At 40.2% G+C, this 16,685-nt stretch overlaps 1 protein-coding gene across 1 annotated transcript; it reads right to left on the bottom strand.

Annotated features, from left to right (window-relative positions):
- Positions 1 to 580: 580 nt before the first annotated feature.
- Positions 581 to 15,656, bottom strand: DHRS9 (dehydrogenase/reductase 9; the record flags this gene model as incomplete). Its single annotated transcript, XM_079539241.1, is given in 10 exon segments — positions 581 to 709; positions 713 to 824; positions 1,657 to 1,821; positions 4,285 to 4,540; positions 6,086 to 6,416; positions 10,310 to 10,324; positions 12,629 to 12,837; positions 13,693 to 13,856; positions 14,677 to 14,935; positions 15,338 to 15,656. Coding segments are annotated over 10 exon segments (1,959 nt in total).
- Positions 15,657 to 16,685: the final 1,029 nt, after the last annotated feature.

Below are 16,685 nucleotides of genomic sequence, written 5' to 3'. Positions count from 1 at the left end.
CTACACAGCTGAATAGTCAGGTGATTAGATGTGGTCAAATACTGCAATTGTAATTTTTGGAAATTGTTGCAATAGCTGGCCTTTGTTATTATTTGATTTGATATCTTGTGTCCAGAAGCAACTCCTGAATATGGCCATGACCAAGCTTCATGAAATAGAAATCTGAATAAGCACAATCTGTAAGGTACGTGTATAACATAGATGTTCTGAAAGACCAGTGGTTTTCTTTTTTTTCTTTTCAAATTCTCTAGAAACGTATATGTTGGTGAAGTCAACATGAAAAACAGATTCTCATTTAAATAAGAAAAGCAACAAATTTTTTATTGAATGAGTAGTATTAACCAGATTTATAGCTGAACTTTGCTTGCATGCAGATATTACAGATGTATCAGTTCTGGATACAAAAAAGCATGGTAGGTTTATGAGTCTTATCTACAAACTGAAATTTCATGTAAGTAGGAGAAAGTGTTTTCTGAAGGAAATTTAAGCAGTCTAGTAACTTGTAAAGAGGAGATGTCAACTGTTATGAGAGGATTCAGGATTCAGAGTTATTTCCATACAGTTGATGCTGGTTATAGTACTAAATGTTGATTAGAACTCCAGGGACTGAAATCCCACTAGCTCCTGGAACTGGAAACATCATGTAAAACAGCGTGTCAGATAAACAGCTCGGGGCATAGGAGAGGAACAGCCAAAAGAACTTTGCATCCTATCCAGCTCCGTATCGTGTCCTGGGGTACTTTGCTAGCAGGGCATGTTCCATGCATTTTATGACCTTAGAAATATCGGAGTTGCACAGTCTTTTCACTGATCTTTGAGCTTTTCTATCTACAAAGAAGAAAACAAACTGGAAGTATTTGTGCAACATTCTGTGTGAAAGGATTCTTTTCATTTACAGGTTTTTCTACAGCTTCTGTAGATTTATAATAAGGGTTGTCTTAAACTGCCGGCTCAAGTACTGCAAGTGGTATAGCTGCAGCAGAGCAGAGACAAACAAGTGCTGCGGAATCCAAAGAACCAGGTAAAGAGAAATCTGGCCTACATTCTGAGCCAGATCTTTTCTACTATATGTGCAGCAGAACTTTTCAGCTATCATTAAGCCATAAACATAGGGCATGATCACAGCCCTAAACCTCCTGTGCCTAGATATTCTGCCTCTTAAGTACATAGAAAATAAGGATGGTGGGGCACCATCACATGTCACTGATTTCCCAGGGGAACCAATAGAACTGGTCTCATCTACCATACCCTACCATACACATTGATGAACATCAATGAACTCCTAACTAAAGCTTATGAAATCCTACAAACATTCACAGAATCATAGAGTGGTTGAGGTCAGAAGGGATCTACAAAGGTCATCGTGTCTGAAGCCCTGCTCAAGCTGGACTGCTTAGGGCAGGTTGCTCAGAATCGTGTCCAGGCGGCTTTTGAAGATCTCCAAGGAGGGAGATTCCACAATCAGGGTGACTTGTTCCAGCACTCAGTATTTCCTGATGTTCAGACAGAACCTCTTGTATTCCAATTTTCCTGCCTTGTCCTGTCACTGGGCACCACTGAAGAGTCAAGCTTCCATTATCTCTGTACTCCCCCTTTCTGGTAATTAGAATCATTAATGATATCCTTCCCTGAGCCTTCATACATTCTTTTTCCTACTTACATTCAGAAAAGTATTTTTCTCCATAGGAATCTCTGATCTCATTAGGCAGTCTGTTCCAAAGTCTTAAGAGGTCTCTCCCCATGATACCTGAATTAACGTTTGTGTTGAAGAAACTGTGCCCAATAATGCTTACTTTCACTCCAAAGTGCTGAATATCTCTCCTAGAAGAAAAACAACCAAAACAAAACCCAGAAAGCTGTCTCTGAACACCCAAACATGGCATAGCCATTAAACATACGTAAGTTGAAAGTCTGTCACATTAATTAGTATTTGAGAGTTTCTTGTCTTCAAATGTTAGAATAATTTTATGAGATGTTCAAATTAGCATCACAGTGCTGTACCTATCACTGTAAAAGTGCACAACACAACTAACAAAGCGACATCAGGTAGATTTGCAGCTTTTCTGTGTGATCTGTTTTGGACTGGTGTAAAGAATGTGATACCCACCTCTATCTGTTTAAACTACTCTGGTAGCACATCAGCTTTTAGGAGAAACAGATCATTAAGGTGCTTAGTGAAAAGTCAAAGCGAGAAAAAATTTCCAATTGGGTTAGGACTTTATTTTGCACCTTACGGTGAAATGGCTATGGTTAAATGATTAAGCATTAGTGCAGTAAAGGTCAGAGTGCTTTCTGGCAGCGTGGTTCCCTCTATGAAATTTGAGTTGCAATGCAACACCCTCAGAATGAAAATCATCATTGTTCTATCAGATAGCTTCAAAGACTCAAGCAGCTGGATTCCAAAGCATGCGAAGAAGTTGACCATGTGTACACTAGCCACTAGTTTTTATTATATTGCCTTGGAATATATGCTTCTCTGTATAAGCATTCATAATTGTTTGCAACCAACATTCGTGGACCTTGTGAAGACTTGGCTTGTTGGTCTGCTCCTCAGCCAACCTGAGGCAGTACATCACAATTAGTATCAGTGAAGGCTGCTCACTTTAATTTTCTGAAGTAATGAGTACCTTTGATAATCTGATTGCTGTTTGTAATCACCTAGCTCGGACTGCTGTGAAGCATCAGTGCAAAATGAAATAGATTGTAAACTGGTAACAGAGGAGATTAATAGTTTGGCATAAGTCCTTCATAATTCTGTTGTGAACACACAGTATTTTACTTGCTGGAGAAGTTTTACATAGATGTTTTTTACTGTTATTGCATAGACAAATAATGAGTAAGGGGTATGATAAAACTTTATTCAGTGAGAGGGAAGAGTACTCTGTTACTGAACCCATGTGAAGATAAGGCTTTCTGCTCACCATTGTTCTGCAAAAATACCGGCATTAAGTTTAATAATACTGAAGGTTTTGAAACAGTAGCAGGGGAAAGGGAACTGAAATGCCAACTCTGCACAAACACCTTTAGCAGTGCATGTGTTGAGACAAAAAGTCATTTTCTCTAATTGCTGCATGAGCATACTTGGTGAATTAATAGTCTTTACGGTGGAGAATGTAATAATGCTATGATAAGACATTAGTAAGCCAAATGCAAGGTGACTTTAGTTTGTAGACTTGGATGAACTCCCTAGTAGGAGAACTGTAACCTGGTGCCAGAGTGACTTTTTCTGGTGTGCTTGTTTCAGAAACTATTTGGCAGGGACAGTCTGCAGAAATGGAAGAGGGGCAGAGAGCAATCACTGATCTCTGAGAGCTTAAAAAGGCAACTCAGGGCCTTTGAGATAGAACCAGCAGAAAAGGATATACACTGAAGGCTTAAGTGTCTGAGAATCAGACCCCTGCTGTGAAGTCAAATGTCTTCTCCAAGGCATCTGGCCTTGCCAGATGGAATACACCTAGCACACCTGTACTTTGATTGTGGTCTCTGAAGAACCTGCAGAAGAACCTCAGCAGCTTATTAAGAGCTCAGGGATCTGAGCGTGCTTATCAGAATCACAACACCAGGCTGCTAATAATTACCTTGATTGTATGCTACTAAACGTATTATAGTTGTACACTGCTGTTTGTCACACACAACCTACCAAATGTAAACAACCGTAACTGACATAATTGTATCTGTACTGCTGTGCTTAAGCTATCATGCTTCTATGTGTTGCAGTCAGTACAAACCATTCGAAATCACTGTGTATCTGTATGCTTCAGGTAGGTAATTTCTTTCCTCTTGGTTAACGATAATGAATGAGACATAATTTTGTTTGTAATTTCCATACTATCAAAAGGGAATTCAGACAGGCTCCAGCTGGAAGTACATGCATGTACACTTTCGTAATTCTTATGAGGCAAATGCAACATGTCTAAGGTCCTCATGTTTCATGTACCTACGTCTGGTAATTTGGTACATACCAAACAGCATGTGAACCTTATATACAACGTGTCCAGGAAGCATCTGACCTGGCTAGGCTGTACTGTTGATTCCCTTGTATATATGCAGCAGATTAATGTGCTCTGTAGCTGCGTGCTAGCCATAGGCAAATGTTTCCCATGCAGTTTCCTGGTGGCTGTGTTCATAGTATCCAAAACAGGTGACCATCACCCTTTTCATTTCCTTTTGCTCCTTAGGCAAAATTAACAGAGACAAAATGGAAGAGGCAAACATATAGGCATCTTTCCCTCAGCACATCTAGAATCTGTTCTTGGATTCATGCATGTATTTCTAACTACTCACTGTAACATGTCGGAGAAAGATTCTATGCCCCATTTGGACAAGTTGTAGCCACCCCCTACAAATGCCATGAAGCCGTTAGAATTGATTAGATTGACTACTCTTCCCTCGGCTTTTTTCAGAAGTGGTAGAAGTTTGAGCGTGATTTCAATCAATCCCAGTAGATTAACGTTCAGAGCTGAGTGGAAGTCATCAATTCTCAGCCAGTCAGTTGGTGCTGCAGATGTTCCTTCAGCAGCGTTCACAAAGCCAAAAAGCCCTAGGAAGATTCCAAAATCATTTATTTCTGTATGTGACAATATCTTACCGTTGGGTTTCTTATGTAGCATTGGGATCCAAACAGCCTTGGCAAAAGCTTCAGTAGGATGAAGTCTAGAGCCTCTGCTACAGAGCCTACTCTGTACACCTGTGCTGAAGATCCTAGGCAATTATTCTAAAATAAGATAGGAAAATATTTTCAGTTGGAGAAATGGGATGCGATAGTGACCTTTATTACTTACTCAGGTATGCGGGTTCCTAATGTGCACTTATCTTTTTGTGAAAACTAAGCTCTGTGTGAAAGTGGAAAGGTTGTTTTACTTGAGCTGGGGTCTAAAGGTCTAAACTAAACATAAAGAATTAGTCAATGCTTCTAAAAATGTTAGCTTAACCCTGTGTATTGATTATACTGCTTTACTACCTTATAAATTACTTGAAGAGCTTTAGATAAATAGTGACGCTTCTGGAAGGACAGCCTGTGCCTGGAGGGAGAGGCCGAAGGTTCAGCGCTGCTTCTGTAAAGAGTTGCTCAGAAGAAGGTGACAGCAGTGGTTACCCTGATCAGGAGCATGCTGCTTTCTACAGCCTGGAGGCAGAGGCCTGTGTGAGATCAGCCTCTCTGAGAAGGTAAGCTCTAATAATTATTTTGATTTTGCTCTCATTTTTTGCATTCAAGGATGGTCTGAAACTTTGCATAATGAAGGAAGAAAGTTCCCTTGAGGTAGAAGATATTGTATTTTGCTTTTCTAGATACTAAATTAATTTATCAGCCTACTGAATATTTGATACAACTATGTAGTACAGCTGGTAGTTACAGTGCCTTGATCCCATTTGGCTGCTATTAACAATGCCCTGTCTAAGTGGTTGGCATCAGGAAAGAAACACGTATGTTGTCACAGGTCAATATATTTACCACCCTGTGCTAAAAACAACACTTCAGCCATGCCTTTTTAATTCAACTTACAGGTATCCAAGGACAAACTCTTCTTTGTTCTAGACAAGTGCTTAGAGGTGAATGAGTGATATTAAGTGCTCAGAGAGATGTTAAGAGCTACCTGTGTAACAACTCTAAGAAAACTGGCTGAAAAGGCAAGAATTTAGATATTACAGTCATTACAGTTGTTACTGAGTGCATTACAAAAATCAGACTTGTTCAGCCATGCAAAAACACTCTTCTGGTTACTGTAGGAGCCCTGCATCAGCCATTTTTAACTGTCTGGGCTGGCTTTACTGACAAGAAAGCTTTCTGGTACTGGTTAGCACCCTCCCCCTGCTGAGACTTTCCAACTGCACCAAAAAGTCTGAAAAACACATCAGGGAATGATCTGGTTTGAACAGCTGTAGTTCTAGGCACTCTGCTGGCAAAATTGCCCAAAAGCTGGAGAAAATCTTTCTGAGCTGAGAAGTGGCAGAACTGGAAAGGGAATGTGTTTCATCAGTAAGAGGAAAAACTCATCTGTAGATAGCAGAGAGGCTCCAGAACTCTTAGCTGGACCACATTTGGTTGTACTGAATTATTTTTCTGCGAGCTGACTTTTCCACTTACCTTTGCCTGCTGTTTCCTCTGTGACAAATTCTACAGCCCTGGTGATGCTGCTGGAGTCAGCCAAGTTCAGATTCACTGTCTTCAGGGAGAGTGAGGAGCAGGACCATAATTCTTGGCTGTCTTGTTCAGTGGCACATGCAGCGATAACACAGAATCCTCTTTTGTCAAGCCACTTGGCCAGTGCATTTCCAAGTATGGTGTCACAGCCTGTTATGAAGACATACTTTCCACTCAGGTTTCTAACTCTGTGACGGTCTCTGATGAGCCAGTAAATGATGAGAGAAAGTATGGAAGCCAAAATCACTATGTGCAGTGAGTCTGAAAATGAGAGCTATTAGGGAATGTGTTAGTGATCTGGAAATGCAACAAAGTAAACATGTTAGGCCAATCCCCCAACTTCCTAAGACCCAGTTGCCATGAGGGGCTTTGTTTCTGGTTGCACCCCATCCAGCTCACTGTAAGAGAGCATGGGTGGAGCTTTTACACAATGTGATTGTGATCCATGACTAATGCTTGACTTGGCAAAACATTCTCCTGACCTCCTTTTCAACAGTTTTTCACAGTTCTCAAATTTTACTTGCCTGTCTTCCTAGTCAGCCCCATCTTCTCAGGATATTTCAGGCTGAAAGGAATGACTGCATGGTTTCTCACAGTAGTGTCTGATGGTGACTTTTTGTAGGAAGGAAACTGGCAATTATTTGTGCTAATACTGGAAAGAGAGGGGTTTTTCTGGGAAGAAGGATAATCCTCTTTGACTGTCTACATGATGCCAAACAGTCTGCTCTTCTAATATCTAGCGTGGAAGCAGAGAGAGCCTAGGAATGTCCAGAGAAATCCAAGCTGTAGTGGTGGGTGCTCTAATTTGTTCTGTGATTTGTGCTGCATCATAGTAAGCTACTTACTCTCCATTCCTAAGACAAGAAAGACCTTATGGCAATGTCTGGGCTTTCTGACTCCTTCCTCACTGCCTGTCTAGCACTGATACAGAGTGAACTAAGATGTATTATATGGGAACTTTGTTTGCATCGATAAATGGGGGTGTTCATGGTGCTGTGCTGCTCTCAAAAAAGATGGAGGGAATACAAAGTTCCCTAACGCAGGAGTGAGGATACTCTTTATTTATTACAAATATTTTTTTAATGAGTGTAGCATGCAGTTCTCGACATCTGAAAGTCTTCACAATTGGTTACTGTGTTTGTATTTTCTTTGTGCGATGAAGTATTTAATTAAACTCACATTTATGGGAAAGATGGTCAGCATTTTCTGGATGTCTTGCTAAAAAGAAACTTTTTTACAAGTACTGAACAGTCACTTAGGCTCTATCTGCCTACATTTGGGTCCGGGTGCAGACAAGTGATTATATTCAAAGAAGGAACATGTGATTGTATTCAAATAATTAACAGTTATGTTAAAATGAAGGAGTTTATTATTTTTAAATCCTGGAAGTACTTGAAGAGAAAGCCGGTCTGTGTTTTTTATGTTCTGTAACTCACAGCTGTCTGAAGTTAGGAGTTCGGCTAATTTTCGTGTGAAATCTATGTTACCTTAAAACACTAATGGTAAAGGAAGACCTGGTTGCTAGAGTGGTGTTCTTGTTCTTCTGGTGCTTTTGTTTCTACTGACTTTAGGAATTATTTGGATTTATTTTAATCAAGTCATCGTCTAATCAAGTAGGAGTGGACAAAGTCTCAAACTGTAAGTGAATATTGGACTCATTGAATAATGACATCAGTCACGTAGCTGATGAATGATGAGGTTGGAGGTTTAGGTTGGACATAAGGAAGAACTATTTCTCTCAGAGAGTGGTCAGGCACTGGAATGGCCTGCCCAGGGAGGTGGTGGAGTCGCCATCCCTGGCAGTGTTCAAGAGGTGTCTGGTGTCCAACGTGCTGCGTGATGTGGTTTAGTGCTTGTGGTGGCAATGGTGATGAGAAGATGGTTGGACTAGATGATCTTACAGGTCATTTCCAACCTTGTGATTCTGTGATTCTAGGAGTAACAATGTTCCACTCAATGATATTACTTTAAATAGTTGGATGCTTCTGTAGCCATGGATATGGACCTCTGAGTTAATGTGATGTGCCAGGCAATGACTGCTGGATTAGAATGGAAGCTGGAAACATAGAGAAGCTGCTACCAGCAGACTTTTGTAACCCCAAGTCCATAAATCAAACAGCTACCCAGCAATCTAGTCCTGTGATGCATCATTTTAGGACTTAATTAATCTTTTTCCCAATACTAAATAAAATGACCTAATTAAAAATTTAGGGAAAATATTCTTTTAATTGGAAACAAGAGTAGTAGATTACATCTTCGTTGGCTGTGCTGCAAATGGGAAATGGTGGGCAAAGAGCTTGCACTGCTGGAAAGCAGCTTTAGTTTGCAACAGGGTCTCTGTGGAGACATCTGGCTAGGCTGGGCTCTTGGCTACACATTTACTCCTTGGAGAGAAATGCATGGAACTGTTCTGGTTAGCATCAGTCCCTAAGTTTTGCTAGCAGCAGCTGGAAGAGAGGAGCTGTAAGACTGAGACAGCAGTGCTGTGTGTGGAACCTCATGGCTCATCCATCCCATAGGTGCTGGGCTGTGTGCACATCTGCACCAGGTGGCTCCCTACAGGCTCTCAGTGTCCAAAAGCATGTGGACATCTGCTGCTGGGCACCACAAAGGGCTCCTCTCTGTAGGAATATTGTGCTGGAATTTATTCTGCTGGATGATGTCATATCTGGTAAAAGAAGTCTGGAGTCAGAATCAGAGGAAATAATTTCAGTTAAGATTTTCTTCAGAGAAAATTGTCTGTTTCTGTGAATGTGCAGTGTTGCAAGAAATAGTTTTTGTCTGATAATTGTGTAGCACTAAATGCTGCTTCTCTGCCAGCAGCACATCAATTTTGAAGTAGCTCTTGCAGTAGCAAAGAGTGTGCTTCTAGGGAAAATGTCAGCATGATATTTCAAGAGCTTTGATATAATTCCAAAAATATTGAATTTTTATTACCAGTGTAGCCAGTAAATAGCTAAAGGCAAGTTTTACCTTCCATTAAAATGCTGATATTTGCCTGGCAGATTGAGAACTCTTGGAATAGAGCTTGGCTTTTTGTGCACACACAAGTGCCATTATAAAAGCAATTGGTTTTAAAGAAAAGCAGTGTGACTACACTGTTAGAGTCCTTTAAGGTACTCAGATGACTGCAAATAGCAGCATCCCTCTGTTTCTCTGCAGAGGGGAAGCTGAAGCACCCTGCTTCAGGGAGTGAGACTGTTCTGCTCCCACAGCAGGCAATGCTGGCAGTTGTGCCAGAGAACCTCAGGCTGGAGGAGGTTTGGGGTCTGGATATGTTTTGGATTCCTTCCTCTGGCACTGTGCTCACAGTGCAAACCTTGCAGAAGTCAGTGCTCTGCAGTGGGGTGGCCTGGCCCACCGTCGACACAGAGGAAGAGCTGGCAAAGGAAGTGCAGGGCCTCTGTTCTTCAGGAGCAGCCTCGTGGAACACATGGGGAAGGTTCCACTGTCAGGCTGTGCCCTGTTCAGTACAGTACAGTTCAATACAGACTTTAATAATCAGTCACCCTGCCTGTGCTACAAACTGCCTCGTTTTCAATTAACAAACTGAACATGTACTCAGGCACAAAAGCGTCACACCTCCCACTCTTACATGAGCTATTCCTGTGTGTGCAGGGCTTTGTACTTGTGTTTCATGGGAAAGGGCTGCTTTCCTATCAGCTGTGTAAAGAGGACAACGGCAGTTCAGAGGTCAGCAGATAACGATCTTCCTTAATCTTTCATCTTAAAAGAAATACATATCCAAACTCTCTTGAGTGTTTTGCAGGGACGTGAAGTCAGTCTGGTTAAATGAGGGCTGATTTCTCAGTATCTTTACTTGTAGTGCTCGCAGTTCAGATTTTTTACCATGCCAGGGCAAATAAAGCCTTCTAAACCCTTTGGTGACCAAACCAGTAATTAATAAAGGAGTTGAGAAAGATTCCAGGTTCTAGATGTCCAGATGTTCTAAAGAACATTACTGAGTTAGCATTTTATTCAGACACTGCAGGTGCTTAATAAGCAATAATTGGTTAAAATCCTTACTGGAAAGGAAGAGACTGCATGTTCTCTCATCTGTGCACTCAAAACCAAATGCTTAATTTGTCCTCTTAAACACTCTGCAAATGCATATAATGAATCCTGCACACTGTTAGATACCATTTCTGCTCTTGTGCTGGTACTCACGTTCTGGGGAGACATCTGCAAGCTCACCATGTACCTCCAGGTTCTCATGAGTGGCCTTCACCGGTTATTTCGGTGTCAGAACGTAGAAACTGCTTGAGGCTAACTCATCAGCTTGTGCACCGACAGTTGCACGATGATATAGTTTTCACAAAAACCTGTAAATTCAGCATGATGGTTTTATGGCTGTCGAGCACAGTCGTTCTCCTCGCTATTTATAATGACTTGTGTTGTGGTGCTTCTATCTTAGGGAATTAGTTGTTGTTAATCCTCCACCTAAGCTCCATCTCAGCATATCCTCCCTTTGCTGCATAAGCTTTCCTGGCTATATATAGTCATCTGTAGAGCCTAGGGGACTGCTAAGACTCATTAGGGAATACTAAACTACTGTGCGTTGTGTTGAAATGAGCAGGAATCTTTCCATTGATTTAACTGGGCTTATTTCAGACCTCTCTCTTTACTCCTGCACATGGAATGAGCTGTTATTGATAGGACTTGGTTTTTTTGGAACAAAGGCTGAAGAAAATACCTTGTGTTTAACAACTTGCAGGAACAAAATTCTTTGTTCTAGTCCAAGGGCAGCCTTATGGTACATGAAACAAATAAATTGTGTTTCAAATAAAAGTTCAAATTCTAGAAGCTCTCTGCTCTACAGTTTTTATGAAAAAAGCCTCTGACATATGATGACTGCTAAGAATGCTAACATATGACTGGCCCAAAGTCTGCTGGGCTCTTCTGATCCCTCTGCTCTTTGTCTGAATGTATAAGCAGAGCTCTTTTCCCCCACTCTTCATGCATACAAGTAAATGAGATGTCTGGTTGCAGAGGAGAGTATGCCACCAGAATGTGGCTGTTTGTAAAAAGAGAGATACTTTGGGAGTACATTAAGCAATTGATATTTTTTCTGCATTCCTAATCTAAATAATATACTTAGAGCGGGTGTGCCTTGCTCCAAATTCTTTTTGAACTTTACTTCAGATGTTAATCGCTGCAGTGCTGTAGTCTTGCAGCAGCTGACAGTGGACCTGTGGTCTGACAAGGGCTGATGTAAGTCAACCAAACTTCAGTCCCTAAACCTGATAGAGATCAGAGCAGCCGCTGCCATTCTATACTTTATTTTCCTATTCAATGTCAGTTGTGTAACCTTGATGGAAAAATATACTTTAACTTCTGGAGAGAGAAAGAGACTGTGAGAATGACACCAAGTTCTCTGCTAAGTTCACATAATGAGGGCCTGATGCTGCTGCTTCTGCAGGAGCCACGAATTTCAGTCATAGGGATACCCTGAGCTCTACCTGGAAAGCTAATGGCTCGTGTGAATTGGGTCAGGTGAGCCAGTAACACCCTAGACAGCTATGGCAGCTCTGACTTACACTGATTTTCTATTACTTTTCTTTATAGAAAAACATCTTATTTATTTATTTGTCTCGGTAGGAATAGTTAGTTCAGGGCTATTTACCTTAAATCTGCTTTGGAAAGAATGACTTTTTCAGATAACAGTTATAAATGAGATGACCGCACTGAGTATAAGCTGCACTGAGAAAAACAGAAAAAGTATTTTAGAAGCTTTAAAAAATCTAAATTGAAAACCAGCAATATTAGGATAGCCACTGGGTAGCTTGCTCTTCAGCTTGGCTGTGTTAATGCGAATTGATCAGCGTTGGGAAAATGTTTTTTTTTTTTTTTGTCATTGGCCAATTTGCATGGGAGTAAGAAACAACTCCTGAGCAATGTGCAGCTGCAGACTTGAGATTAGACCTCTGCATTCTGTGGCGACTTTGTCATGATGAATTGCAGCAGTGCCAGATCATAGCAGGCACTTGTGTCAGGAGCTGAGCAAGAAAAGAGCTGCTTTGCACCTCACAAAACACAGGGCCATTGTTGTTAAGCTGAAATATACTATGTTTCAGACTTGAAGTCTGAATAAAAAAAAAACAACAAAAAACAAACCTCAACAAAATACGTAGTTCTTAGTTACCTAAACTGCAGGTATTGGATTCCTGTAGTCATATCTATGATGTACTTTTGTATCTATGGATCCTTTTGCAACACGGAGAAGACCTGGACATGAGAGATCCTAAGGATTTAGCATGCTGTACTACAAAAACAAAAAAGAAAGAAGTAAGGGTGGTTTTTATTTGTTTGTTTTGTTTTTAATAGTAGCAAATTTTGGAGAAGTAGCTGTATTTCTTACATTTATAGGACATGAGGGTGCATTTCAGGTATGGTTTGTACCATGTTAATATAAAAGACAGGTCGTGTGAAATCAGCCCTGTATGCAACAGGGAATATATGGACAAAGGTTTAATTTCTATGGGAAACTGCAGGCTTTTCTCTGTTTCTCAGAAGTAAGAAGTCTTGTACATCTGCAGGCATTCTTGAAAGAGGAGTCCAAAACCACTTGGCATCCTGGCCAACTACATAATGGGCACATGGATGGAGGCTTGTTAGAGCATGCTCCATGCACTCAACGACCAGTGAGATGTCATTGTTAAGGCAGGCATCTGAGAGCTTTTCTTTCTTTGCTGCATCTGTAAAACTCAAACAAAAGATCAGTGACAGCCAGGAAAAGTGACTTTTAACTCTCTATCCCACGTTGATTTGTGAAATTTCACTAAGGAGTTGGTATTTCTTGTTTCTTGTTTTAGAAGAATTCATAGTAATTTCTGAAGATCAACTACCCTGTCCATAATGACCTGTGATACAGTTTACCCCAAGAGCAGTCTAGGTTCTCTTCACTGTGAAACAGCAATGGCAAAATCGCGTAGGTATTCCCCAAGTAACTAGCAGTGATAGTATCTCAGAATAAACCTAACTGTGTAAGAGGCAAATGGAAATAGAAACGCTGTGGTGCTAAGTCTCTTGTAATAAGGTAATTGCTTTGCAGAAATCTGTGAAATGCAACTGTACTAAAGAAACTTGAGGAACAAAAAGCCCAAAGACAAGTAGCTTCTGTTCAAGAAGGTGTTAGCAGGCACCTCAGGAACTATCTGTCAGACAATTTCTGCATGGCATAACTACTGTTGGGGATAGTAGAAGCAAAAGGAAGTTACTCCTATTTGATTACTAAATAAATAATAGTAACAGAAAAACACTGCAAGCACATTAGTTACATCATTAGATGAATGTTTTTTTGCCTTGGAGTTTGCTCAAAAGCTACATGCCAACGCAAATAATTAATCTTTAACTGAGATCTGAATAAAGTTTCATTGCACAAGTTTTTGTGTGAATAGCCATATTGTGATGCAGATGCATTTGAAGAGTAACTGTTAACATGCAGTCTTTTCAAAAAGTCATAGTGATTAGAAGATATAAAGCTACTTTGAAGGCTTTCTCAGTGAGAAATACATTGCTGCTTTTAGTAAAATGCCTGGAAATTACTTCACCTTTCTGAAAATAGTCCTCTCCATATTGCTTTTTAGTGTCGGGGGAAAGCCGATTCCAAATAACCTCCTTCTCTTTCCGAATCTTTGCTGGATCCGTTAGCGGTGTTTTGAACAGCCCAGGTTGAATGCAGGAAACTTTAACTCCAAAAGCTTTCATATCTCTTCTGCAAAGACAGCCCAGCAATTTAATTGCATTAGAAATTCTTATCGATATGGTGGGATGTTTTTTCTGTACTGTTATTTCTGTCTTTACATTGCATGTCAACATCTAAGTACTGTGTGGAAAGCACAGGTGTGAACTTTCAGCCTATTATCCCTAAATGAGAGAAGGATGAACTCTCCTAACTGCTTCACTGAGTGTGAACATGTATGGACAATGACTGGCATATTGTATTTCATATCCCAGTTCCCCTTCCAGTAGTTTGTAATTTGTCAGACTTGCTTGTAAGACCATCTGACTGCCTAAATGTAAGTATCCAGAACCATTTTACATGTCTTAATGAACCCCTCTTGATCTCCATCTAATTCTCCGAACTGGTACAGATTCTTCTGGCCACATCTCATAATTGTCTGCTGTGTGCGTGTCTTATAAACATTTAGAAATAGGACATGCATACATAGGATATCATATGTAGGAGATACGTAGGTTTTTCCTGCAGAGACATCTCAATTCCCTTGAGTGGAATCTCCTCTCCAATAAGGCCCCCATGAGTAACTAAATTACGAGAAGTTACGTATAAATATACAAAAATACCATCCTTATGTGTCTAACAGGATTTGTATCTTAGATTTCAAAAGTGACATAATCTATGCTGAAAAAAAGGTACTTTCAAGAAGACTTATCCCAAACTGTATAATATATTTAAGTTTTATATTAAGTGTCAGACATGTAAATCAGCTTCTATTCTGCATGTGCAGGTTTTCAGTCATCTTTTAGCCTTAGAAAATGAAGAGTGGTCTTTTTCTTGCAGGTGAGTGTTATACCTTAAGCTATCATTAAATCCTTCTACCCCAAACTTTGAAGGGCAGTAGCCTCCACCACAGAATGCTAGCCGACCTCCAGTACTGGATACATTTACTATCCTTCCCTTTGCTTGCTTTATCAAGGGAAGCATATTTAATGTCACATTTATGAGCCCAATTAAATTAACTTCAATTGGCTCTCTAAAATGCTCAATATCCAACCAGTCTGTAGGAGCAGTTGGCCCCATAATTCCAGCATTATTAACAAGTCCCCAGAGACCTGCAAGGAAAAAAAGAAGAAAGTTAGGAAGCAATTTTTACCTAATGTGGTAGATTAATTGAACTGTGTGTGACTTTACAGGAGCAGTGATGGACCAAAATGGCAGTGAATCTATTCCGACTACTAATTGTTTTTTGTGGGCAGAAAAAAATTCTTTTGGCTGAAAACTTGGCACAGTTTTGAGAAAACACAATTCAAACAAATTGTAAGTCATTTTACAAAGAGAGGAAAGGTCACGTGGAAGTTGGAATTTAGGATTAAGTACTGTGGTATGTCATAATAGACCAGATTTAAGGCTCAAAGTTAGCAGTAATTAAACAGTGAACATATCACACTAATTTGGGGAAAACTCACTTATTTTATGTAAAATTTTTTTATGAAGGCAAATGGCCAGGCACTTACCTTCTGACTGGACTTCAGCTTTGATCCACGCTGCTGCTTTCTTAATGCTGTTGGAATCTCTCACATCCAGCAGCACTGTCTGAAGCTGATTGGAAGTTGCAGCTTGTAGCTCCTTGGCTCCAGTTTCAGTCAGGCAGCTGGCTAGAACACGGAATCCCTTTTTATCGAAAGTCTTTGCTGCAATATTTCCAAATCCTGTGTCACATCCAGTGATGAATATATATTTGCCAGTGAGGTTTGCAACTTTTGCCCCATTTCTTGCCTTCCAGTACCACCACAGAGAGCTGATGCTGAGAAAGAGTAGTATATAGAAAAACATTTTTACTGAAGTCTTCTGGACTCGCTCTTCTGAAATGAAAAAGAAAAGCTGATAGTTTTAAAGGTATAATTGGTTGTTGTTTTTTCTTTTCCTCGAGTTGGATAACTGCAGCTGTTCAGAGAAGTGGGCACAACACAGAAGTTGCATCTAGTTTGTGCTAGAAATACAACTAAAAATCCTTGAGCAAAAATGAGAACTTGCGATATGTTGTAAGAGAGTTACACAGCATAATGTATATTATTAGGTGCTACTGTGTCAGTCAGCTCCCATCAAACATACCTGGCAGAAACACCCTCTAGAGAAGAGTAGCAAAAATGAAACATTTGCATCGAAACCTACAGAAATGTTTGCATTTAGTGTCAGTTCACAGAAAAAGACTGGGACAGCTGATAACAAAAGGTAAATCAAGATCAGCAGCACACAGAATCATCCTTTTCTATGGATACTTCAGTAAGGTTAGGCAGGAAAAGTGATTTACTTTCTTTTACTAAAATCCTCTGTTGTCAGTGCCAGACTCTTGAGAAGCAGTGCATCTGTATTTGTTTCAGGAGCATCAGCACTGCAAACCATGTTTGGGAAGAGCTCCCTACCTATGGTTGTGCTCCAACTGACTTAATAGTAAAGCTGTAAGTAGCAGCTGGTGATGGATGAAATTCCACTTAGAGAAAGCAATTCAGTTACATGTCTTCATAAACGCTTATGCCCAGAAAGCAGGAGACACCTAGTGCAATCTGCTAAAAAAATGATTTGAAATTGATGTAAGAGACTGCAGATCTTTACAAAGCTTACCTACCAGCAGTCCATCTCTGCAGGGCAAGGTGCAAAGAAGTTTGCATTTACAATGGCCAAATTCTCCTCTGGCAAAAAAAATTTAAAAGGAAATTGCAAACGTCTGTCATGTTTTTAAGCACTCTGATAGGAACAGGGACATTGATGTTATTTTCTGCAGATAGAGCTGCTTTCTGCTCTGACACACAAGATTTTTATTTTATATGTTTCTTCTAAAAATATTTTGAAACACATTTTTTA

The sequence above is a fragment of the Tetrao urogallus genome, assembly GCF_951394365.1.
Source record: "Tetrao urogallus genome assembly, chromosome: 8".
NCBI classification, from domain to species: domain Eukaryota; kingdom Metazoa; phylum Chordata; class Aves; order Galliformes; family Phasianidae; genus Tetrao; species Tetrao urogallus.
The sequence above is the reverse complement of the archived record's forward strand: the minus strand, read 5'-3'. Positions and strand labels throughout refer to the sequence as shown.